At 42.1% G+C, this 26,872-nt stretch overlaps 1 protein-coding gene across 2 annotated transcripts in view; it reads left to right on the top strand.

The window, feature by feature from the left end:
- Positions 1-363: 363 nt before the first annotated feature.
- The window catches only part of LOC122540296 (uncharacterized), a 59,089-nt gene continuing 32,580 nt past the window's right edge, over positions 364-26,872 (top strand). The window contains exons 1-4 of one of the 2 annotated variants that reach the window (XM_043675797.2): positions 364-690; positions 11,664-11,738; positions 18,437-18,486; positions 24,567-24,620. In XM_043675797.2, the coding sequence (XP_043531732.2) occupies positions 504-690; positions 11,664-11,738; positions 18,437-18,486; positions 24,567-24,620 (366 nt within the window). In that variant the 5' untranslated portion in view covers positions 364-503. The remainder of the gene's footprint in view (positions 691-11,663; positions 11,739-18,436; positions 18,487-24,566; positions 24,621-26,872) is intronic. The other variant, XM_043675792.2, reaches the window with a different exon arrangement.

Here is a 26,872-nt window from a genome sequence, read left to right as displayed (position 1 = left end):
ATGTCGGGTCTTGCACTGTTTTAAATGACTAACTGTACTGAAGTGCAAAGTTTCAGTGTGAGCACGACACTGTTGGAGGCTGCCAGATGGGATGCACAGTGCATGGCAATTTTAAAAACATTGGTTAACAGCACGAAACATAAACAGGACAAAATCCTCGGAACTGAAGAAAACGGCGAATAGGCCCCGCTTCTCTTGAGAAAGCTTGCCTCCACGCCCCGAGCTGATTGGTTGCTGGGGCGTACGCGACGTCAGCAGCGGGTTGCCTATTGGTTAGTTTCTGTGTCAATCTCGCTACTTCCTAAATGTATCAAGTCAATGTATCGGAGCTGAGTCTCGGCGCTTTGGTTACAGCGAGTTTGTTTCTCACTATTTCAGTGTCCAGCCGGGGCGGGGGGCAAGTATCTGTAGAGAGAGGGGGACGGGGAACTCCCTGCTACTGAAGCACACCAGACTAATGGTGGCTGCATAGAGGGATCTGAGAGGGGCTGAATTCTTCCAGTATGGGCAATGGGATGTGTTCCAGGAGACAGAAGGGAATGCTCCAGACGGGATTCTGCGTCCTAGTTGCACTTTGTTTTGGGTTCGGGTTTTACACCTACATCCACCTGAAGGAGAACGTGAGGGGCGCCGAACTGCTGGCCCAGAAATACAAGCAACAGCACGAATCCGTCTCAGCTCAGTTACAAGGTGGGTGTGCTGGGAGAGCTGCTTTCCACTGGAGTTTGTAACATTGCGGCCACAGCGGAATAAACGGAATGATGGAGGGCGGGGTTAAGAGGCATCCGGTGATTGTAACATTTTGGACCGGAGTAACTTTGTTTTGATTCAGAAAGAGCGAAGGTATTTTGTTCGCATCTGATTGAATGAGGGTGAAAAGTTTGTCTCTTACACAAGGGGAAGGGGGCCGCATTACTTGTTCTTTCATTGCGAGAAGTTTTGAGTTCCAGTAAAGTTAAATTTCACATCGACTTATACCCTCAGAGTTGCCCTATTTACATCAAAACCTCCAACCGAAAAGCGATACAGAATCTTCATGAGTGGTTTGAGAAGATGAAAAACTCTTCTAATTTGTTTTCTAGAGATTGAGATTAGCCTCATGCTTTTAGTTTGGAAGGTGGCGGGTGGCTTTAGAGAATTTATTTGATCAACCAACAGACGTTTCAGTTGGTTTTAGTCCCCAGCCCAGGTCTCGGTGAGTTGTCACCTCAGGAGGGGGTGGTGGGCAAATGTGCTCGGCTCGATTCAGACCCTGGGGTGGGCCTAATCCTTTCGCCAGTCAAAAGTCAGCGGCCAGGCAGTTTTTGCTGTAGCTAATTTGTGGACTTATTCAGAATTTTGAAAGTTGCCAATCTAACCGGTTAAGTACTTTCGTTATTCAAAAGCCTCGGTGAAAGGAACGGCGATAGTTTTGGGGAAGAAAAGTTCTTTGTCAGTGACCTGATCAATAGCATTTGGTGGTGGTAACGTTGGCTCTTTGTTGGACTCATTGACTGGTGGATGAGTACACGGAGCGGTTCTGAACCCCTACCTCCTCAGTTCTGTTGACTCTGCAGACTTAGTGGCGCTAGAAGTGTGAATGTGACCTTGGTATGAGCTGGAGAGAAGGCAGATTTGTACTTTTTGTGCAGGCTAAACCCACCCTCAGTGTGCTGTCAAACTGGACTTCAATACAAGTATTTGACTCCTTTCTGTAAGTATCAAAAAAAATTGGCGGCTTGTGTGGTGCAGTAGTAGCGTTCCTATCTCTGAACTAGAAGTACTGGGTTCAAATCCCACTTATTTCAAAGGTGTGTCGTAATGCATGTGAATAGGTTGATTTAATTTGTGTTTTAAACATGCATGAAAAGCTAGGAGAGGGGTTCTGTGCAGTTGGACAGTCGGGGGAACCTTTTGTATATGGGTAAAGATTAAGATCCATTTTCTGCCCTTTTCAAGAAAGGATGTTTAAGTTTAAATCAATGTGAGTAGGGTGCTGTATGTACTGAGGGGATGTAAACCAGCCAGCATTACTCCAATGTTAGTCAATTCTGCTCTCAGTTTCAATCACATGAGGGATTGTGTCTGGAGTAAAAGTATTAGCTTTGATCATATTTCCAGAGTTGTGTTTTCATTCCTGCCAGAAACAGACTAGAAATATTTATAGTTTGTATAATCAAACTATAATGAATGACATTTTTAGTTAATGAGACAATTTCCTTCACATTCTGAAAATATGTCTCATTGGCTGATTTTGCACACAATGACCTGACTTCAAACCTTACAAAATGTTAACAAAAAGACTTTTTCTTTTTAACAGTTTATCATTCAGTGTCAATCCAGCATGAACACCATCATTATAAATCATGGCAGCCTGTGTTTTGGGGTCTGTGTATCATTTTGTAGCATTTCCTGTCAAGGAATATATTTCATAAAAAAAATTGGAAAAGCAATACAAAAGTAAGATGGCTGATGCTGGAAATTTGGAATAAATGCAGAAAGTGCTGGAGAAATTCAGCATGCCTACCAACATGTGGAAAGAGAACAGAATTAATTTTATTTTAAAACTATGGAAAGGTAGAGATGGAAAGGGGTTTAAAGAAGCACAGAAGAAGGGAAAGTGTTTGAAAGAACAAAAGGGAAGATCAGTCATAGGAAGGAGAGTTATTATTTGCAATTTGTGCCATTGTGAGTAATGGTCAATGGCTACACCTGGAGATCTAAGATGTTATTGCAGTGCAGTTTGTGCAGCAGGGGAAGAGGACCTAACCAGGCAGATACAGGGCGGCACGGTGGCTCAGTGATTAGCACCAGGGTTGCAGGTTCAATTCGAGCCTCGGGCGACTCTGTGTGGAGTTTGCACATTCTCCCCGTGTCTGCGTGGGTTTCCTCCGGGTGCTCCGGTTTCCTCCCGCAGTCCAAAGATGTGCAGGTCAGGTGAATTGGCCACGCTAAATTGCCCATAGTGATAGGTGCATTAGTCAGAGGGTAGTGGATCTGGGTGGGTTACTCGTCAGAGGGTCGGTGTGGACTGGTTGGGCCGAAGGGCCTGCTTCCACACTGTAGGGAATCTAATCTAATCTGATGTTGAAGTGAAATGGAAGACTTAATTGTGACACTTACAAATTTCCTTGACTCTTTTTTTTGTAGATAGGAACTGGCCATTGGTTGACTGAAGCATACTGTCATTATAGCTTTCTGCTTGATGGCACAGTGGTTAGCACTGCTGCCTCACAATGCTAGGGACCTGGGTTCCATTCCTGCCTTGAGTGACTGTCTGTGTAGAGTTTGCACATTCTCTCTGTGTTTGCGTGAGTTTCCTCTGGGTGCTGCAGTTTCCTCCCACAGTCCAAAGATATGCAGTTTAGATGCATTGGCCATGCTAAATTGCCCATAGTGTTCAGGTTCGGGGTAAATATATGGTAATAGGGTAGGGAAATGGGTCTGGGTGGGTTACTCTTCAGAGCATCATTGTGGACTTGTTGGCCTGTTTCCACACTGTAGGGATTCTATTCATCTCAGATTCAATGGAGCGGGAGTGAATTTCTCCCAGTCACGGATTTGTGTAGATTTTCCAATCAGTAGTAAAAAAACTGTTAATATGGTGAAGGTTTCAGAATGTTGAGGGAATGTTTTCTCTCAATGATTGATATTAAACAATTTTTTACTTTTATATTTTTTTTTCATATTTTATATAAATTAATTGGTTGTTGCTTGCAGTCTGTTTTTAATTTGGATGGTATGTTTGTTTAGCCTACTTTCCACCAAAGAGAGGAGGGTTCTTGAGACAGCACATGTTATATTCTAATAGCTGGTATGTGGATGAAGGGTTCTTCGCTATTATCTTTGTCTCTGTGTATTGTTTAACTTGCCATTAAGCACCAAAATCCACTGGATTAGAAAGGACTTGTGGGTCACATAAGGGAGGGATGGCACCAAATCTGAAGAAATTGCTGTGGTGAAATTTGCAGATTAGTACAATTGGAAATAAACAGCAGATCTGTCAGTGTCTTCAAGAGGAACAAACCTGCTTAACAGGCCCATGATAGAAGATTGAAGGAGGCAGCAAGAGATCAGAAAGATGAAGCATCTTCAGTGGGGAAAAAAAAACGGCAGTGGGGATGTTAAGCGGGCAGGGTATCTTTCACACCTCTGGCAGAAGACCACAATATTGTACACATTTGTTACAAAAAAAGTCAACTGTTTACTGACAAAATCAAGTGAGAAGCAAATTGCATTATCATTTATCATGGATTAGATCTTTGTTCTTTGGAGTCTGACCACTGTTCAGTGCATGTAGGATTGAAGATTGATCTTTTCAGAGTGAATGGAGTGGCTGAAGTAATTTCTAAGAAGGTGATTTTACATCGGGCTGATATTTACAGGATGTTTCGGTGTTTGGTGCTGTCCATGGTGGTGAGTATGTTGAGGTGCCAGTGCCTTGTGATGAGTCAGGAATGTTGGGTGATTCCTGGAAAAGGGGACGTTTATTGAGGTGTCCTGCAGTTAAGGTTTATCAGCACTACCTTGTATTCCTCCTTTCTCAGTTATTCATTGAGGGCAAAGAATCATCTTACTGAAGCCTTATTTGGCGAAGTCTTAGTTTAGAGTAACTAGTTTGAAAGAGTAATTTGAAACTGGTGTCTTTGAGCTTCTATGCTTGGGCAGTTGTATCACTGTTTGAATAACTGACACGAGCAGAAGGGGAGGACTGTGATGTAGCACCTTTACAATCTCTTTTAACAGCTAATGATATACTTCTGAATTTAGTTACTGTTGTAATGCAGGGGACTTCAGCAGCTATTCTCTGCACACTGTCTTAGAAATAGCACAGACAGCATGAATGACATCTGTAAAGGGATAAAAACTGACCAGGTCAATAGCATATATTTCCCTGTTTTCAAAATAGTGCCATTTGGAGTTTTTACAATAACCAGACAGGAAGATGGTGCCTCAGTTTAAGCTCTCATTTGATCGACAGTACCTCCCATGATTTGCACTCCCTTCACACCATACTTGGAGTCTAACTCTTTAGCTGCAGTCTTTGGATTGTGTCGTGAACTCATGACCTTCCCATTCTAGAGGTGAGAGTGCGACCTTCTAAGCAAAGCTGACCCTACGTCTGCAGCTAATGTTTCAACTTGAGCTGAGTAGGCAAACTCAGCCAAGGAGCTGAATGATTCCAGATTTATAAATTCATTTTTCCCCATTTATTGTCTTGTTCAAGCTTGCCATGTGATTAATGTTTTTGGATCATCTCAGCTTTTACACATTCCTCCACAGAATGCAAAGCCTTCATTTTATACTTAGTAGAAGTTACTAAGATCTAATTAACTCAGAATAAGAACTGAAAAACTGTGGATGTTGGAAATCAGAAGCACAAACAGAAATTGCTGGAAAAGCTCAGTAGGTCTCACAGAAGAGACACTGGGCCCAAAATGTTAAGTCTGATTTCTTTCCACAGGGGCTGTCAGACTTGCTGAGCTTTTCCAGAAGTTTCCATTTTTGTTTTGAATTAATTCAAATTGAGCTTATTGTATAAAAACGAGCAAGAATGAAAAAAGAACAGTTGTGATATGATAAAGCTTTAGGAGAATTATAAAGAGATGCTGTAGCATTGTCCCTCCCCTCAAACCACTGGTATTTCAACCTGTAAACTTGAATAAACCACCTCCTCCCTTCTGAGATTCTCAGAATAACATCTGAACCATAAGGAAACAAATAAACAGTGTCAAGTCAATAAAGGTGATAAGACTGACTGGTAGTTCCTGTACTGTTTTATGGTTGGCTAATGTCTTATCAATGATTCGCCTGATGATGTCGCCTAGCCAGGGGACGAAACGTTTGCAACAAAAACTTCCAGCTCGGCGAACAGAACCACAGCAACGATTCATTTTGAAACTAGAGCTTTGAATATAATTTGACAAACTTAGATTCGATTCTCTACAGTGCGGAAACAGGCCCTTCAGTCCAACCAGACCCACTTCCCTCTGACTAATGCACCTAACGCTACGAGCAATTTAGCATGGCCAATTCACCTGACCTGCACATCTTTGGACTGTGGGAGGAAGCCAGAGCACCCAGAAGAAACCCAGGCAAACACGGGGAGAATGTGCAAACTCCACACAGACAGTTGCCCGAGGCTGGAATTGAACCTGGGACCCTGGTACTGTGAGGCAGCAGTGCTAATCACTGAGCCACTGTGCCACTTGTGTGTCCAACATATTCATGTGACAATTTGTTATATTTAACTGAAGTGCTAAAACAAACTGTTTCCAAATACTGTAGCAAATATTTGAATGAACATGTTATTTTTGAACTCAAAAATAATGTAGAATAGGCAAAGACATGAACATGTTAACTTTAGTATAATTTGCATTCATTCACATCCCAAATGACTATTTTAGGTCTGTTCTCTAGGTCGATTGTATTCACTTCTACGAACAAACTGTTTGCATTCACTCACTCTGCTTGAGATTAGCTTTGTCCACTTAATAAAACAAATAAAACCTAATACATGTTTCAGATGTTTGTCTGAAGTATAAGACAATCTTCATGCTGTTTATTGAAGTGTTTGATTATATCTACGTTTTAAAGATTCCTCACCATAGTTATTATTCAAATAAATATTTTTTTTCAATTTGATATTTCATTTTTCCTCCTTCGTAAAGCTTGGAAAAACCTCCCAGCAGCTGACTGCCTTGCCGGGAATGGGAAAGAACGAGCTCTGTTTGAAGTGGGTTCCAAACTCCAGGCTGACAGCCCCAGTTGGAAAAGTGCTGCGTTTTATGCAGCGATCCAGATGCTCTGCAGCAATCTCCGTTCACGCTGTTCAGCTCATACTGCAGTTTTGAGATGTGTGGAGCAGCACAATAACATTCCAACACCACATTTCTGGCACTTAACAGAATCTGAAGGGAAATTAGTGTTTTATTCCAGAGAGTTAAACAGTGAAAAATTAAACCAGACTCAATCTTTACTCAGTCTAATGTTTATTTACAGTGAAACAATACATGCATGCACCACATAACTCACCTACATAGTTTCAGTAAGTGTCTCTATATCTGCTTAATTGAAACTCCAATTCATGCCCTCCACCCGTATACAATTAAACACAATTAACATCCAGCATGTGAAGATCAAATGTTCCTCTCTGACTTATACTTCAAGGATGATTTATAGCTGAATTAAGGTAGTTTTGGATTTAGATAAAGTGCGTGAAGTTGATGGTTTTGAGTTTGTGATAGTTAATATCCAGGGCTTGCTCTGAAAGCTGGGACAAATGTGAATCCAGATTTGTCAGTTAAGAATGGGAATGTGATAAACAGCTGTAAGAATAAGTTTGTGACCATACTGTAGCTGATATGCTGGTAAACTCAGGATTGTCCATGTATCTGTGTTCATCCTTTAAGTCTGTCATTCTCCTGTCCTACAGATTCTGTTCCAGTGCTAGTGTCACTCAGGTTATATTGAAGAAGAATTGAAGATGAAACTACCTTACAGTGCACTTGGTTAAAAACGGAAAGAACTGCGGGTGGTGGAAATCAGAAACAAAAATAGAAATTGATGGAAAATCTTAGCAGATATGTGACAGCAAAGTGGAGAGAGATCAGTTAATGTTTCGGGTCTGAGGAAGAGTCACTGGACCTGAATCATTAACTGTAATTTCTCTCCACAGATGCTGCCAGACCTGCTGAGCCTTTCCAACAATTTCTGTTGTTGTTTACAATACACTTGAGCATTCCGATAGGGTTTCTGGAGTGTGGGTGCTGTCTTTCCACTCTTTTCCTAGAATCATAGAATCGCTGCAGTGTGAGAGCAGGCTATTCAGCTCATTGAAGAGATACTGACCCTCCAAAGCACATCCTACCCAGACCCACTCCCTTACTCTAATGCTATAACTTGCATTTCTCATGGCTGATAGCCCTAGACTGCACATGGTTACTATGGGCAACTTAGCATGGCCAATCCAACCAACCTGATTTGGAGGTACCAGTGTTGGACTGGGGAGTACAAAATTAAAAATCACACAACACCAGGTTATAGTCCAACAGGTGTATTTGGAGGCACTAGCTTTCAGAGTGCTGCTCCTTCATCAGGTGGTTGTGGAGCATTCCAATGACACTGCAATCTTGTTGCTATAAATTCTGTATCGTATGATTCTGTTCCACAACTACCTGGTGAAGAAACAGCCCTTTGAAAGCTAATGCGTCCAAAAACTCCTGTTGGACTACAACCACTTGACCTGCACATTTTTGGACTGTGGGAGGAAACTGGACACGTTTGGCTTAGATAGAACACAGAATGATTTTAAAAAACACAGCCAAACAGCACCCAAGCCTTGACTTCCAGCCTGTGTATGTGTGGTGTTAAAGAAAGTATGCTTGAGACTCTAGTTCTGAAGTCTGATTCGCTTCCCTTTGAAAGTCCTTTGGAAATGTGAGCACTTTCAAAACATGCATTGGATGGTGTGGGTGCCCAGAGAAAAAGACACTGAGTTCTAATGAAGAGGAGATGGAAAGGACAGTGATGTAAATTATGTGTCAGTGATAGGTGTGGAATGTCTACTCTGCTGAGAGCAAAGACAACAAGACATGGTTGATTGGGGAAGGAGATTGGATGTTGTAACAAAAATGGAGGGCTGAGATAATTGCTGTGACGTTGCTGAACTGAAATGTTGAGTCTTACAGGTAGTAAAGTGCCTGGCTGGAAATTGGCGTGCTCTTCCTTCAAGTTTTGTTCTGCTTTGTTGGAACGTTGCTAAACACTGACATGTGAGCAAGATGGTTTATTGAAATTGCAAACAACTGGAAGGGGTGGGGCCATTTATCCAAACAATGTTCTGCAAAGTGATCTCAGTTTGCATTTGGTGTCAAAAATATAAAGGACGTTGCATTGTAAGCCACAGACAAAGTAGATTAGATTGAAAAAAGTATAGGCAAAAGTGAGGACTGCAGATGCTGGAAATCAGAGTCTAGATTAAAGTGGTGCTGGAAAAGCGCAGCAGATCAGGCAGCATCCGGGGAACAGGAAAATCAGCGTTTCCTGCAATAGCCTTTCATCAGGAGACCTTTGAGTGCAGGTTCATAGTTCCTTGAAAGTGGAGTTACAGGTAGATAGGATAGTGAAGGAGGCATTTGGTATGCTTTCCTTTATCGTTTAGTGCAATGAGTATAGAAGTTGGGAGGTCATGCTGTGGCTGTACAGGACGTTGGTTAGGCCATTGTTGGAATATTGAGTGCAATTCTAGTCTCCTTCCTATCGGAAAGATGCTGTGAAACTTGAAAGGGTTCAGAAAAGACTTACAAGGATGTTGCCAGGGTTGGAGGATCTGAGCTACAGGGAGAGGCTGAACAGGCTGGGGCTGTTTTCCCTGGAGCGTTGGAGGCTGAGAAGTGACCTTATAGAGGTTTATACAATTATGAGGGGTGTGGATAGGAAAAACTGATGAGGTTTTTTCTCTCAGGTGGGGCAGTCCAAAACTAGAGGGCATAGGTTTAAAGTGAGAGGGGAAAGACATAAAAGGGACCTAAGGGGCAACTTTTTCACGCAGAGGGTGGTGTGTGTATGGAATGAGCTGCAAGAGGAAATGGTGGAGGCTAGTACAATTATAATATTTAAAAGGCATCTGGATGGGTATATGAATAGAAAGGGTTTAGAGGGCTATGGGCAAATGGGACTAGATTTATTTAGGATATTGGTTGGCATGGACAAATTGGACCGAAGGGTCTGTTTCTGTGCTGTAAATCCCTATGGCTCAAAGTAAAACACTGCTTCACCCAGAAGGTGTGTCTGGGACTTTGGACAGTGAGGAGAATTGGCAAATGTTACATTTGCTGCAATTGCATCGCAAGGTGCTATGAGCTGGGTGTGTTTGGAGAGGGAACACTCCCTGTGGAATGTGGAGTGGAGGAAAGGTGTGTTTGGAGATGGTACGAATGGCTGAGGATGATCCTTTGAATGCAGAAGGGTATGAATTGAGGACAAGGGGAACTCCATCACTGTTCACATTTCATGTTGGGCATCACTTTTGTCTTTTTAAATTCTCTTTTCCACCTGGCTCTATGCTGCTCTTTAATCTGATGTCAATCATTCTGGTGTCTGCATTGTGTATATTGGGTCCATTTAAATTGTTCCTGGACCAGTTCTTCCCTGGCAGTGGCAGATCAGTGATTTGCAATGCTTTAATTCACAGTTGCTTCGAAGACGAGGACCAATGCGGTGAGCAGGAGGGAGAATGTTGTCAACATTTCTTGTGTTGCCCAAGAAAGCAAGCATGCCACATCAGTAGTGGTCACAACCATTTCTGCCACAGGAGAGAAAGGTGCTGATTGACTGGCAAATTCACTCTGAATGGCCAAGCAGTTGACATTGGGAAAGCAATGGGGAGCTGTAGTTTTCCCAAACTCCCAGGTAATTCAAGGAAGGTTCAAGGCTTGACTATGTTCCAATTGGTTACACAGAACCAGTCGCTGTGTATGAATGTATGTTGTCATGGGAATGTGTCACTCTCTTCAGCAATGTTCACATTCTGAACCATTAAGCAACAAGTTGTGACATGTAATAACTCTGAGCCTAGTTTTAATTGGGTCCAGACTGTAATGTGCCAGGAATTGGGGTCAAAAACAAGTGCAATCATCAACATTTAGGGCCGAACCTTAATTAGATCAAAGTCTGACCCTCGTGTGTCAACCTACAGCTGGGATTTATTATCAGATGTGTAACACAAACCTGTTTACCTCATGGGCCTTCTAATTGAATCTATTTGTTAAACAATGGCATTTGTAGGGGCTGGCATTAAATAACATCTTACACTGTTTTGAAGGTGCTATATAAATGTAATCAGTTCAAGGATTTGTGATGTTGTTCAATGATTCAGTTCAACTAAAACTTGCAGCATTAATGAAAATTGCTCAAACTCTGAAACAATGGTGTCTTGCACTTTGCTGTCACAAATTAGCGTGTGTTGTCTCAGGGAGCTGAGTGAATTGGTAGCCACTCAGCCCCATGCAAATTTTCTACTCTCGACACCAACCTATACTGCTGTTCCCACTTTCCCTCCACTCCTTTCATGCACCTGTTTTTCTTCTACTTCTGATTCACTTTCCCTCCCTGGAAGCTGCTTCTTTTCATTTTTGCTCCTTCGCTGTCTACCAATACAGTCTCCAAACTTTTCCACATCCTCTCTCAACCTTCTCTCTTTCTTCATTCTCTCTACCTTCTTGCTTCCTCCTGTCCTTTCTACCCCATCTCTCCCTCTGCCCTCCCCTTTACCCTCTTCCTGTTTTCCTCTCCATGTCTGTCTGCCTTCCTCTTCCCCTTTCCCCGCCATCCCTTCCCCTTTCCCCTTCTCCCTACCTGCCTTCTCATATCTCCACCCCACCCACACCTTTGTCCCTCCCAGTGACTCTGTCTTTCTTTGCCCTCTCCCTCACCCACTGCTCCTTCCCTTCTGGAATCATATTGTCGAGATGAGGCCATTCGGCCCATCGTCTTCACTCTCTTCCACAGGAGTGAATGAGCCTGAGTTTTCAGGAGAAGAGGCTGCGAGCAGTGGGGTTACTGAATGCGCAGGGTTCTGTGTGATTGGAGTTGGAGGGGTGGTGTTGCCTTCAGTGCACAGTGCGGTGTTTAGAGAGCTGACATGGTGGTGATTGGTCAGTAACATCTGTTTCTTTTTGCAGTGGTGTACGAGCACCGATCAAGGCTGGAGCGTTCATTGCAGAAGGAACGAGGGGAGCACAAAAAGACAAAAGAAGGTTTGACTCGCCATCGGGTTTATTGTTTATTTCCCTGCAGGATCGTGTTCCTTTCCTGGGTTAGACTTCCTCACCTGGGAATAACCCACTCATTCCTCAGTTCAATCAGATTAGCTCTTCACCAATTCTCCACAGTGGCTCAGTGGTTAGCATTGCTGCTTCACAGCACTAGGGACCTGGGTTTGATTCCACCCTCAGGCGATTATCTGTGCGGGTTTCCTGCATATGCTCTGGTTCCCTTCCACAGTCCAGAGATGTGCAGGTTAGGTGGATTGACCATGTTCAATTGCCCATAATGTCCAGGGATGGGTTAGTAATGGGAAATACCGGGTTGCAGAGGTAGGCAAGGGGAGTGGGTCTGGGTAGGATGCTCGTTGGAGGGTTGATGTGGACTCTGGGCTAAATGGCCTACATCCATACTGTATAGGGATTCTATTATCTTTAAGAAGTAAAACTGAGTGTGTTGCCTGCTCAACATCTCACACTGAAAGCTCCAATTTTTTAGATGTTTTGAGAAAACTGTAGGCTGCCTGACTGCATGGGGATAGTTGCATTAGCCCCTGTGGCGCTTAGTCATAGAGAAGGTTCCAGATCTACTCCTGATCCATGCGCAGTTAACTGAAGCAAAGGTGCAAACTATCCTGATTTATTATCCTGAACTCCTGTTGGGAATGTTTCGAGGTAATGGGAAATGCTGTTAAAACTGGACTCTCTCACTTTTTTGTAATGGAACACCGGTTCCCCAGAAATATCTCTACCTGGGCTACAGAGTCCCCAAGGTGAGGCCCAGTAAAGTATTTCCTATTGGGAATTGGTCAGTGCTGTAGGATAGAGAAATCACCCAGGCTGCCATTATCCATGTCTGCTGGATGAGAGGAGACATGTTTTGGTTTTTGATGCAGTCAGAATGTATTTTTGTTGACATTCAGCTAATTATAGGATTATAATACAGAACTGGAGACATTTGTGATGTCTATATTTGGATGGGGAACAAAGGCAAGACTGATCCTGGGTTTCTGCGTTCAAAGTAAACACCCAGGCTTCTGGCTGTTTGGTCTGCTGCAGATCAATTCCATTGAATTGTGTGACACTGCAAAGTGGAGCCACCTGGTGGACACACATTACTGTAACAAGAGGACGTCAAAATCTTTTTAATTTAAAAATCACACAACGCCAGGTTATAGTCCAGCAGATTTATGTGGAAGCACTAGCTTTCTGAGTGCTGCTCCTTCATCAGGTGGTTGGGAAATATAAGATCATAAGACACAGAATCTATAGCAAAGATTTATAGTGTGATGTATCTGATATTATGTATTGAAAAAGATCTGGATTGTTTGTTAAGTCTCTCATCTTTTAGAATGAATGTGTTGGTTTCAGATTTTTCATACGTAAATTGCAGAACGTTTTAAAGTTACATTCTCAAGTGAACTTTAACAATCGGTGTCATGTCGGCCCAGATAATGCATTTAAGGTGTGAGGTGCCCTTTGTGAGACTGTCTGTGCCTCAGTGTTCAGACTGATTCTAATCTAAAAAACAGATTTACAGAATCTTACATGGATTCATGCAGTTTTTGAGCAAAATAAAATGTAATTCTGCAAGTACAAATTCACCCCACAACTTATTTGTGTGTGTGTTTGTGTGTGTTGGGGGGTGGTGTTATGAGAGTCTGTGAGAGTAAAGAGGTATAAATCTGTGAGAGGGTGCGTGAGAGTGTATGGGAGAGAGCTTGTGTATGAGAGAGGGTCTGCGTGAGTGTTTGGGTCTGTAAGAGTGTCTGTGTTTGTCTGAGAGTGTGCATCTGTGTGTGTAGTGCAGTGGGGTCATCTGGGGTCACATGAACCCAAGGTCCTGGTTGAAGCCATCTCCATCGGTACTGAATTTGGCTATCAGCCTCTGCTCGGCCTCTTTGCTTGTTGCTTGTCCCAAAGTCCGTCTTGGAAGGCGGTCACCCAAAAGTTCAAGTTCGAATGTCCCAGACTGCTGATGTGTTCTCTGACAGGGCGGGAACACTCCTGTCTGTTGATTGTTGTGCGGCGTTCATTCATCCGTTGCCAGGACATTCGACCTCGGACCTTTGTGTGACCATCCTCCAAAGCGGACTTTGGGACAGGCAACAGCGCAAAGTGGCCGAGCAGAGGCTGATAGCCAAGTTCAGTACCAATGGGGATGGTTTCAACCAGGACCTTGGGTTCATGTCACACTACAGGTGACCCACTGCACTACACACATAGAGACGCGCACACTTCTACAGACACGTGCGCACAGTCCTACATACGCGCGTGCACTCACGCAGACCCTCTCTCATACACAAGCTCTCTCTTATAGGCTCATACATGTACTCCCACAGTCTCCTGCACCCTCTCAGACGTATACCCCTTTACACTCTCACACTCACGCACACGCACATATAAGTTTGTGGGGTGAATTTGCACTTGCAGAATTACATTTTATTTTGCTCAAAAACTATATGAATCCACGTAAGATTAGAATCAGTCTGACCATTGTGGCACAGACAGTCTCACACAGGGCACCACATCTTCAATGCATTATTTGACACCAATTGTTAAAGTTCACTTGAGAACGTAGCTTTAAAAAAGTTCTGCAATTTACATATGGAAGAACTGAAACCAACATATTCATTCGAAAAGATGAGAAACTTAACAAACAATCCAAATCTTTATCAATACGTAATTTCAGTTACATCACACTGTAAACCTGTGTCTTATGATCTTATACTCCACAACTACCTGATGAAGGAGCAGCGCTCCAAAAGCTAGTGCTTCCAAATAAACTCGGTGTTGTGTGATTTTTAACTTTGTACACCCCAGTCCAACACTGGCATCTCCAAATCAAAACTTTTATTGGCTGTATCTCCTCACTTTGGGAAATATTCCAACCAGAAGGACAGGGGCAGCAGATGTCTGAGAATCATAGAACCCTTAGTGTGAGGCAGGCCATTCGGCACATCTAGTCCACACTGACCCTCCCAGAAGCATCCCACCCAGATCCACCCCCTAACCCAATGCCTATAACCCTGCATTTCCCAAGGCTGACCCAAATCTGCACATCCCTTGACACTGTGGGGCAATTTAGCATTGTCGATCCACCTAACCCACACATCTTTGAACTGTGGGAGGAAACTGGAGCACACAGAGAAACCCACGTAGACAAGAAGAATATGCAAACTCCACAGAGACAATCAGCTGAGGCTGGAATTGAACCAACGTTTGCCAGCACAGTGAAGCAGCAGCTGAGCCACCCTGCCACCATTCAGTGCCTACCCTATCCCTGAAATCATGAATTTCCCATGTCTAGACCACCTACCCTGCACATCCCTGGATAGGGTTGCCCTAGGGTTGAGTTGAACGTGGATCCCTGGTGCAGTGAGGCAGCAGCGCTAACCACTGAGCCACCCATGATACTATTCAGCTGTAAATGTTCCTCCAAGCCCCACACATCTTGACTTGAAACTGTGTTTTTCTTATATTGCTACTGCAACAAAATCCTGGAACTTCCTCCCAACAGTAACCAGGGCCCAGTGACCAGGCTGTGTGGAGATGGTTGGCTTGGGGGTCCAGACCCCAGACTAGGAGCAGCACAGAGTCCCATGATTTCTGTCCCAGCTAGTATTACCTCTAATTGATCTGTGTGAGATAATGACCTCTGGAACCAGGAGTCACTGCTGCGATCTGTGTCTGTTCATCAATCGCCATGCATATGTGGAGCAGCCTTGCAGCTTACTGGAAGCATTGGAACCAGCCCCTGGATATACCTCCTCCACCACATGGACTGCGGCAGCTCAAGGTGGCAACTCATTTCCCACTTCTCAAAGGAAATTAGGAATGGGCAATAAAAGCTGGCTTATACAGCAACAGCCACATTCTCTGAATGTATAATTTTTTAAAAAAAACATCATCTTGTGTGACATTCTGCAGTGAGAGAGAATTAAACGGCTTTTAAACATTTATGCCACATCACCAGCTCTGGTTATGGTACACTTTAAATGTAGCCCTTTGTATTTCCGGTTTCTTTGGCAGGCTTGATATGAAGAAACTTCAGAAATTAGATCAATTTAAAACCTAACACCTCTTTCAAGGAGCTGTTGTCAAATTTAATTGTTAGAATTATTTTTCACTGAATTATCTTGAATTTCATTTGAGACAGTTTCTTTTTCTCATCCATATCCTATTCTTAACAACACAATTTACCGTAATTTCCTACTTTACTGTTGTCTGCCAGTTTGGATCTGAAATTCTTTACTCCTTCGTTCAAGTTATTGGGAAAGATGAGGAACACTACTCGTCACGATCTCAGTTGGTTTCATCTCTCTGTGTCTTAATTCCTCTCTTAAATTTATCTCCCATGAGTAGCAGACTTTGTCCAACACAGCTCCTTTTGGGTGGAGAATCCTCATGGCTGTGACAGTATCTTTGTATGGGTCTCTGGTCAGTTTTGGTTCCTTGGCAAAGCTGCTTCCTCCAAGCCACAAGGTTGTGGGTTCATACCCCGCCCCGAATACCTGAGCACAGTATCCAAGTTGACATGTCATGGTGGAAATGGTGTAACATTGGAAGTACTATCTTCTGGTTGACAGTTTGAATCGAAGCTCCATTTGCCCCCTCAGATGGATATAGAATCATCCCGTGGCACTATTTGAAGAAGAATAGTGGAGTTCTCTTGATTTTCTGAATGATGTTTATCCTTCGACCAAAGTCACTGAAAGACAGACCCATTTGCTCCTTTATCTGATTGCTTGCTTGAGGGTTCTTGCTGTGTTTAAACTGACTGCGGTGTTTTCTGACTGTGACCACACCACAACATTACTTCATTAGTTTTCAAGAGCTTTCTGCAATGTCCAAAGGTTGTGAGTGTTGCAATATAACCCTTTCCTTTCCCATGCCAGCAGTTCCTGTACAATGTTAGTGTTTGAAGGGTAGGTTCTGCAAACATAAAAGTTTAAACTCCACAATGTTTCCTTCCATTTATTTTCTATGTCCCAATACGTGTGTTAAATTATTGCCCGCCCTTCCTGGTTGTCCCACATTGCACAGGACACAACGTGTTGTTAATAAAGTACACATTTCCTTATTAGTTTGAAAAGGAAATTCTCTGAACATGTTAAGCCAAGTTTGAAGGTCTCTTAGTGTTCAGGTGGAAGATCTGTTAGTTTTGCTTCTTGCTACAGGATGTTCGGGGGGTTCACAGAAAGCCCAGTGCCATCTGAAAGGCAAATGGGTTACAATGCTTATGAGATCCCTGCTTCACGTTGTAGTGAAATGTAAACGCCTCTAATTTGAGGCTATAAATATAAGTTAGTTGCTAATGAATTCACTAAGGAAGTCAGAATATACTTCTTTACCCAGAGAGTGACAAGAATATGTAACTTTGTTTAACCACAAGGAGCGATTGAAGGGAATGGCCGTTGATGTATGGAAGAGGGAGGATGCTCAATAAATATATGGGAGAACAGGACAGAAGGTTATGTTAATGACATTCAGTGATGTAGGGTGGGAGGAGGTAAATGTTTAACATAAACCCTGATGTAGGTTCTTTTGGTTTCTTGGCCTGTTTCGGGGCTGCTAATCTCTAGGGAACTGTTGCGTTCACACTGACCACTCGGAGAACTGTGTTGCCTGTCTCTTGTGTCAGCCTTACACTTGTTCTGTGCAATTGCCTTCCTTGTGAGTTTGCACCTCCCCACCCCTGCTGTGTGCCAGCTCTCCAAAATGCTAATGAGCCCAGATGAATGAAGGTGTTTATTGTACACAATGCTGGTTGGCTCCTCATCAGATCAGGACTTCCATTTTAAAGAGATTTCCCACCATTAATGGCTGTGCCAACAGCTGCCTGGGTCCCTAACCTTCAGAATTCCTGCCCAAAACCTCACTCTTTCAGTCTCCTCCTTTCAGTTGCTCCTCAAAGTCGGCCTCTGGCCATCTAAATTCCTCCTCATTTTCACTTCTCTGTCTGTAGACTATCAGTTCGATGAACATGAAAATTTGTTTACGTGTATTGACACTTCACTCTTTCGCACAATGTCAACTTCTGTTTGAAAATACAGGTACATCTGTGAGGCTCCATGTTCACTTTACATAAAGACATAGAAGATAGGAGCAGGAGTACACCATTCGATCCCTCAAGTTTGCTTGGCCATTCGATATGATCATGGCTGATCATGGAGCTCAATACCCAAATCCTACCCACCCCCATATCCCTTTAACCACAACAAGAGCTAAATCTACCTCCTTCTTAGAAAGACACTATCTGGCTTCAAGCACTTTCTGTGGCAATGAATTCCACAGGCTCATTACCCTCTGAGTTAAGACATTTCTCCTCATGTCCCTCCTTATCCTTAATCAAGACCCCTGGTTCTGGACTCTTGCTTCTTGCATCTCACCTGCCTAGTCTTGTTAGAATTGCACAGGTTTACTATGTTAAAGATGCTACATAAATACAAGTTATTGTGATAGAATTGTGGGGAGAGTGCTGGGAGGTGCAGGCTTAGTGTTAGCAGCTTGAGCAATAGCTTCCTGTTTATCCACTCCCATCTAATTTCAACCTCTGCACCAGTTCTTCAGAATGATGATTTAGTGTCAGAATATTGGTGACTGTCAGTGTAATATTTAGAATATTAAAATGATCTTCTTGTGACAGTTTGAATGTAAATTCTTCCTCATTTTCTCTTCCCTCTCTGCAGATTTTTTGGTTTATAAGTTGGAAGCTCAAGAGTCATTGAACAAGGAGAAGGTCAGTGATGACAGTATCCTAGAACTGATATCTTGATTATCTTCAAATTTCTACCATTTAAAGGGCTTTCAAAATACAAGCCTAGTCACCATAATCTGATTCACATGATCTTTTATCCTACTGTTTTTATTCTTAGCAGTATCTTGTGTTATAGAGTCAGAGAGTCATGTAGCAAGGAAACAGACCTTTCGGTCCAACGAGTCCACGTCAACCATATTCCCAAACTAAACTAGCCCCACTTGCCTGCATGTGTCCCATATCCTTCCAGACCTTTCCCATTCATATACTTAACCAAATGTCTTTTAAATATTGTAACTGTACCTGCATTCATTACTTCCTCTTGCAGTTCATTCCACAAATTGCCCTTCATGTCCACCTTAAAACTTTCTCCTCATCTTAAAAATCTGTCCCCAGTTGTGAACTTGCCTGCCTTTGGAAAAGGATGTTTGCTATTCAGCTTATCCCTGCTCCTCATGATTTTATAAACCTCCTATAAGGCCATCCTCAACTTTCTGTGCTTCGGTGGAAAAGGTCCCAGCCTATTTTAATCATTCAAACCCTCCATTCTCAGCAACATTCTGCTAAATCTTTTCTAAACCCTTTCCAGTTTGGTTGTAGATATTTTCACATCAATTTGTTCAGTGATGTTATTGACACACCTCTGGAGCAGACAGGACTTGAACTCCTGGTTCAGAGGCAGGGACATATCACTGCACTTCAAAAGCCCTTAAAAACTCAGACATGTCCCATGAGGTTTATATCTGGCACAGAAGTGACATTGAGGTAATGTGACTTCACTATAAATAGGTCATTGGTAGGTTTAGTGAGCTTTGGTTATTAAATGAAAGAACCTTCAAGTTTGATTGGCACTGCTTCTGGAATTCACATCGAGACAGTGTGAATGCTGATTTTTTTTTAAGCTAATGCTCATGCCGGTGTGTGTGAGCTGAGGATTCTTTCACTGTATTGTCATCTGCCCAATGTTTGTTGTTCATTCCCAGCTCCTTTTGTAATGATGCAATGTATAATGGGAGGTGTATATTTAAGCAGTGATTTGAAGTCCAGCTCAACTGCAGTTCAAATCTGTGGTATTGCTGTGCTTCTTTTGAACTTGTTCTGGCTCAGGCTTAGTTTATTCCATCATTATTTCTCTCTGACGGGGCTGTGTGTGTGGTTGAACGTTGAACAATGGTGTAGTAGTGGCTATGAGCACACTGCTAAGCCAGAGATTTACATAACAGACACCTAGTGGTGCACAGAGCAGCTGCATGCCCTCAAACTGAATAAATCTTCAAGGGGTCCTGAATCATTCTTTTTTTTTAGCGAACTGGGCCTTTGCCTCACACTGAAGGAGATTCTGGTTTTTGGGAGACTGCACACACGCGCTGCCTGGGCTGTCCACCCAGAAACAAAACTGTAAAATTGACAGCTGTTCAACAGAGTCTCTGTGACAGGAATCAAATCCAGACCTTCGAAGGGAGGAAATGTCCTGGGGATTCTAACAGATTATCTTGTGGTTGGTTGAGGAGTAACCACAAACCAGAGCAATCAGGAACTGATACTGGGCTTAATGCAGCCTGTGAGAAAGTCAGGACAAGTCCTTTGGCCACAAGGTCTCCCACATGTAAGGGAGCACAGGACTGATTCTGGAGCATGGCACTGACCCCTCACTTCCCGTAGCCTGTTCCTCTAGCTCTCCCTGTTTCTCTCCCTGTTTCTCTCCATTTCTCTGCCAACGTCTCTACTCCGTTTCACTGCCAATTCTGGGTGTGCTGTTTAGGTAGAAGGGTTTGGGATTTGTTTTATCCTAAAATAGATTCCATTGTGAGACTCTCAGTAACCTGAGATATTGAACCAACAACCAGTAACCTCTTGGATCCAGCCTATGTGCTTTTCTCTTCTTTTCATTCTTTCTCTGTGTCTCCATCCATCATCATACAAGTCATCCTTTCTCTCTCTTTTCCTGTCTGTGTGTGTGTGTCTCTCTCTCTCTTTCCCTCTCCCCCCCCGCCCCATACATTCTCCCACCTGTGCTGCTATTAGTACTTTCTGATTGGTGCTTGAGCTATTCATCAGCTAATGTTTTTATTTAATTTAATGTCTAAGTTATTTCAGAGGTCAGTTAAGTGTTGAGTCAGACCAGGTAAGGAGACCAGGTTTCCCTCTCCAAAGAGTGAGCCCAGGTGATTTATTTTTACTACAATTGTAGCTAGTTTCATGGCCACCATGACTGAGGTTAGCTTTTAATTCCAGATGTTACTAATTAATTGAATGTACATTCCACCTGAATCATAGCAGGATTTGAACCTGTGACCCTAGGCGGCTAACCTGGCTCTCTAGGATTACCATACCGTTTTCATATACCCATTCAGATGCCTTTTAAATTTTGTAATTGTACTAGCCTCCACCACTTCCTCTGGCAGCTGCTTCCATACACGCACAACCCTCTGTGAAAAAGCTGCCCCTTAGGTCCCTTTTATGTCTTTTCCCTCTCACCTTAAACCTATGTCCTATAGTTCTGTACTTGCCCACCTTGTGGAAAAGACCTTGTCTATTTACCCTATCCATGCGCCTCATGATTTTATAAATCTCTATAAGGTCACCCCTCTGCCTCCAATGCTCCAGAGAAAACAGCCCCAGCCTCTTCAGTCTCTCCCTATATTTCAAATCCCACCATCCTGGCAACATCCTTATAAATCCTTTCTGAACCCTTTCAAGTTTCACAATATCCTTCTAATCGAGGGAGACCACAATTGCAGAAAATATTCCAAAAGTGGCCTAACCGATGTCCTGTACAGCCGCAACATGACCTCCCAAGTCCTATACTGGATGTTCTGACCAATAAAGGCAAGCATACCAAATGCCGCCTTCACTATCCTATCGACCTGCGACTCCACTTTCAAGGTAATAATGTAGTTCACCAGAAATATTAAAGAGCTGATTACAGGGTTTTTCTCAAGTGAGAAAGGAAATTTATTATTTTTTAACCGTGGGGAAAAAGACTGACATCAAACACGCACAAACAAACATAAGTACAAAATTAAAAAGAGGTTGGTGTCTAATTCGAAAGGGAAGATAAAAGAATATGCAGTTGAAAGTTGTTAGGGTGTTCTGAAGATGTGAGGCATTAACCTGAGACCATGGTGGGTTAGCATGATATAACAGATGTGAATCTTTGAGTTCTTGATGTTTGAATATTCAACCAAATTGTGGTGTCAGTGGTGCTTTGTCCTCATGACCAAGAGCAAAGAAAGAGAGCATCTTCCACTTTTACTGTTAAATATCCATTTCCCAAGTGTTGCTAAAGTAGTTGTTTGAAATAGTTCATTAGTATATTCTGATGTCTAGATTCATTGTATCCAATCAAGACAATTGCAGGTGAGTCTTACATCTCCAACATATGAACCTTAACATAGAAGTGTCAATTGAAAACAGGAGATGAGAGTTTCTTCTTGTCTGACTTGTTTCAGTCATTTTTGATAAGTGTTAATTTCACTTCATATTGTATTGTTTATTCCACCATTGATTTCCTCGAGCTTGGCTCAAGCTGTGATTGGTTTACATTTCCAAAACCATTTCAGTCTATAAAGTCCCAGGTATTAAAAGCAGATGATGAAAATTGGAAATTAATTGTCCATATTTCATCACTATTTTGGCACTATTGTTGAGAAATAAAGAATCAAAGTGGGTAGATTGTGTTGAAATGATTGTTTGTGGTGATCTGGTTGACTAGTAAAACAGGAGAAAGTGAGGTCTGCAGATGCTGGAGATCAAAGTTGAAACTTTATTGCTGGAACAGCACAGCAGGTCAGGCAGCATCCAAGGAACAGGAGATTCGACGTTTCGGGCATTCCTGAAGAAGGGCCTGTGCCCGAAACGTCGAATCTCCTGTTCCCTGACTAGTAAAACAGGTCAATGGAACAGAATAGTCCATGCTTGTTCCTAAGAATGCATTTTCGAAGATGCTACCTATCAGTCCTATACTGTTGTCTCAATCTGGACTTTATGATTACTCCAGAATGGGACTTAAACCCCAAATGGTATTGTGACCAACTGTATCTGAGATTATATTCCGGTCTTTACCAGTTGAAAATTAACTGCAGATTTCCATAGATCGAGCTTCAAGGATTCAGTTTGGAGATCAGACAAGGGAGATGGGGAGGCTTCAAATAAACTTCTGTTTGGGCAGATTTTGGAACCGTTGAGTTCATGTGATGACACAGTAGCTGAACTGGTGACCTTTATACCTTTGACCAAGGACACTTTCCCTTTCTGTGTAACTGTACTTTGTTCACAAAAAAAAGTGTGAGGCTGCAAGGAAGATCTGGATTGAGCTGAAGCTGTGCATAGGGAAGGCTGGGGAACAGGGGCTGTGACTGTCTGTGACTGTATACATAGGACTCTGTGCATGGTGGCATTGTATGATGTTCAGTGCAGCTTTTTATAGTATATTAGCACAAAATAAATAAACATTTCCTCTGTCAAGCTCGTAAACAGTTTGTAAATGATTTGAGGATTCAATGAAATCAACCTGACAATGTATGATAAATGGACTTTATTACAAAATAAACTGTTCATTTCTAGCCTGTAAATTAATGAAAGCCATAATGTAACTATTCATGTACTGAAATTATCATAATTGTGTTATCCTTTATTATTTTATATTTATTTTAATAATTGTAACTGTCCTGAATTGCTACTTACTTATTCGTATTGTATTCACAATTCTGCACCTGTCATCGTGATGGTTTTTTAATAAACCAATTATCTATCCATCAAGCTATCTGAAAGGGCTGCTGCTGGTGTAGCAGCAAGAGAGAAGATACTTATGATGTTGGAAAGGATATAAAAAAAAGAGAAGTTACTTAGAAGATTGGCAGTAGTCCAAGTAGAATAGTCATGTGGTCCAGATCAGATGCACTCAAGGTGTCTGAGGGCAGTACAGATAGAAATAGTGGCGATTCTGGCCACAATTCTCTAATCCTCCTTGGATATGGAGCTAGTGCCAGAGGACTATGGGATTGTAAACCGTGTACCACTGCTGCTGAGAAAGGGGAAGAGGATTAGACTCAACCTAATGTAAATGTTTAGAAAACAGTTGAAGGCAGTAATTCTGAAGAAAATTAACTAATTGTTGAAAAAGTAATAAATGAAAGTCAATAATGATTTAAAGTCCAGATTGTTTTTGATGAATTTGATCATTATTTTGATTGAGTAGCAAAGTTGATTTTGTAGAAATAAGTTTTCAGAAGTTTGATACAATACCACTAGTTAGGAAAATTAAATGCGTATATTAATGATGATTAAAGTACACAATGATTTAACTCTGGCCTTGGCAGAGGTCAGAGACGCTGAGAAGACAACAATGGAAGAATTGCAGTATTCTCTCCAGTGGAATGTAAATAGGAGTTTGATGGAACTCCTCTAAGATCTTGACATTAGTCAATGTTGAATCAGGTGGAGTTAAAGAAGCAGCAGACTCAGAGAAAAGTTAGTGTAAAAATCATAGAGCAACATCGAGAGTGCAGATTAAACACTCATCTTATGCTAGCCAGATCCATGTGGCAGACCAACAAAAGGTAGAATCCAAGGTCACAATTCAAACTACAAATGCAATTCACACTGCAATCGAACTGACAAAAGTCCATTTGTCACAGGCAAGTCTATGATTATCATGACTGGTTTTATTTTAGGACTAGATTGACCAGATTTGAAAGATTGGTTGTGGAGGACGTGCCTCTGTATACCATTTGGCGTGTGCTTATTTCTGCTGTCTCTGGGAAAGCCGGGGGTTCCAAAGAAGCTCGTAAGAGGAAATAGTTGGAGGAAAATCAAGACAATGAAATGTTGTGGAGGTGCCGGTGTTGGACTGGGTTGGGCAAAGTCAAAAATTGCACGTCGCCAGGATATAGTCCAACAGGTTTATTTGAAAATGTGAGCTTTCGGAGTTCCGTTCCTTCATCAGGAACTAACGAGATTGCTTTTCAGAAACCTTCCACAGACTTGATAGACCAAATGGTCTCTTTCTGTGTTGTATTATTTGCTGATTCTGAAGGTGTTGTTGTTCAATTCTCTTGCAGCAAGATGCCATGAACCGGTATGGTGCGCTAAGTTCCCAGCATAAGATACTGAAGGTGAGTGACACCTTAACTACTGGAACCATTGACAAATCTGCATTTCTTCTCGAACAGCAAACCCTGTGGGATTTTGGAGGATGAGCTTGTGTCAATAAGATTGGTTGTACTGAGGCTGTTTGTTGAAGGTTCAAATGGGTAGCATGGTGGCTCAGTGGTTAGCATTGCTACCTCACAGCGCTAGGGACCCAGGTTCGATTCCAGCCTTGGGTGACTGTGTCTGTGTGGGTTTCTACCAGGTGATTTGGTTTTCTCCCACAGTCTAAAGATGTGCAGGCTTGGTAGATTAACCATGGGAAATGCAGGGTTACAGAGATAAGGTAGAGTGGTGAGTCTGGATGGGATGCTTTTCAGAGGGTTAATGTAGACTTGATGGGCTGAATGGCCTGCTTCTACACTACAGATTCTGTGAAAAGTGCATTAACGTGTGGAATTTAGGAACTGCATCATACCAGCCTAATTCCCAACACATCGTGTGTGGCTGAGAAAGAAGGTCCTTCATGGACTCCAGAGGGTCCTGTGGCAATTGCCTGGGGCCAGTGCTTTTCAAAGTACCTGCCCTTTTATTATACAAGTTGCAACTGATTTATTTCACATTACCCACTGTCAGTGTTAGCTGGAGCAGGATGACCCCGTGGAGGTAGCTGAGAGTGATAATTGAACACCGATTGTTGTTTCCATCTGAGAACCTTCTGTTCTGAATCTCACTCGACTGTTTTGGTTTTTTGTTTCATGCTCCTCATTTTTCTTGTTGTGTTGTTGCTGTCTCTTGTCTATCTTAATGACCCTGCCTCAACAGCCCTCTCTGGTAAAGAATTCCACCGGTTCACACTCTTCTGAGAGAAATAATTCCTAGTTTCTGCTTTAATTGTGTGACCCCTTATTCTGAGATTTTGCCCTCTCATCCTAAACTCTCCCACAAGGGGAAACATCTTTCTGCATCTGCTCTGTCAAGCCCCCCCCCCAGGAATTGTGTATGTTTCAATAAGGTCACCTCTCATTCTTAAACTCCAATGAGCACAGATTCAGCCTACTCAACCTCCCCTCATAAGATGATCCTTTCGTACCTGGTATCAGCCGAGTGACACTGCCATTGAATGGCAGCCTTCAATGCCAGATATCTTCCCTCAGATAAGGGGAGCAAAGCTGTTCAGTTTTATTAAAATAAAAAGTTAATTTATCAACAGTCTTGTACAGCTTTAGTCATGTGATCAGGTGATATGAAATTGTAGTTTTCTCTAGTTACCTTATTGACATCAATTCTCTCAGATTCTACCTTTAGAAGCATCCAGCATGTGACCAGCTAGCAAGGATGTTGTGGGGAACATTTACTTTTATCCCTTAAATTATTAATACTTCATCTCAGATCATTTTTCTGCAAACTTTATAATTTGTTGATGTAATTATCAGTTTATTTTAGATGAACCATGTGGAGGTGCTGGTGTCAGAGGTCACAGAACACCAGATTATAGTCCAATCAGTTTATCTGAAATCACAAGCTTTCGGAGTACTGCTCTTTCATTCGGAGATTTCACCTGATGAAGGAGCAATGCTCTGAAAGCTTGTGATTTCAGGTAAACTGATAGGACTATAACCTGATGTCTTGTGACCCCTGACCATTTTAGTTGAAGATTGACTGACTGCTTACATATATTGTCCTTTTAGATGACTTTTTATTGTCTACATTCCACCTTTGGCCATCTGAATTTTCACAACCAAGTATTGTCCAGTTTTATCATTGAGATACTAAGACTAGAATATCTTATTTTATGCTTGTTTGATCTGACTCGGTGTTCTTCCAAGATGGCAGAATCTTACAGAAGTAAATTAGCACATTTTAATCTAAAAGCTATTTGAAAATGTAACCCAGCCTTAGTTTTTAAAATAATTTAAATGTTTTAATATCACTTCAATTAAAGTTTAATTGAGCTACATTTCTTTATCAACCATACATTTCTGACTGGTTGCTAATTATATAATAAGCCGTGTGTAAAGAGTTATAAAATGGCTTCAGATTGGCAGTGTTATCATAAAATGGCACCTTCTCAAAGATGGATATTAATGATCCCTTACTACTGTTAAACTTCACAAAATACTTGCTTTGTTAAAAGTCTCCAAGAATACCAGATTAACTAAATCTTAAATTATAATCCAAAAGCCAGCATTATTTGGACAGCTTTCTCTTCACTCCTTACAACACAACCTCATCCAAATGTCCATTCATGGTATATGAGATGAGATAGTGAAGCTCT

Source organism: Chiloscyllium plagiosum, unplaced genomic scaffold (assembly GCF_037043375.1).
Source record: "Chiloscyllium plagiosum isolate Xiang-an unplaced genomic scaffold, Cpla_swu_hap1 HiC_scaffold_37, whole genome shotgun sequence".
In the NCBI taxonomy this organism is placed as follows: domain Eukaryota; kingdom Metazoa; phylum Chordata; class Chondrichthyes; order Orectolobiformes; family Hemiscylliidae; genus Chiloscyllium; species Chiloscyllium plagiosum.
The sequence above is the reverse complement of the archived record's forward strand: the minus strand, read 5'-3'. Positions and strand labels throughout refer to the sequence as shown.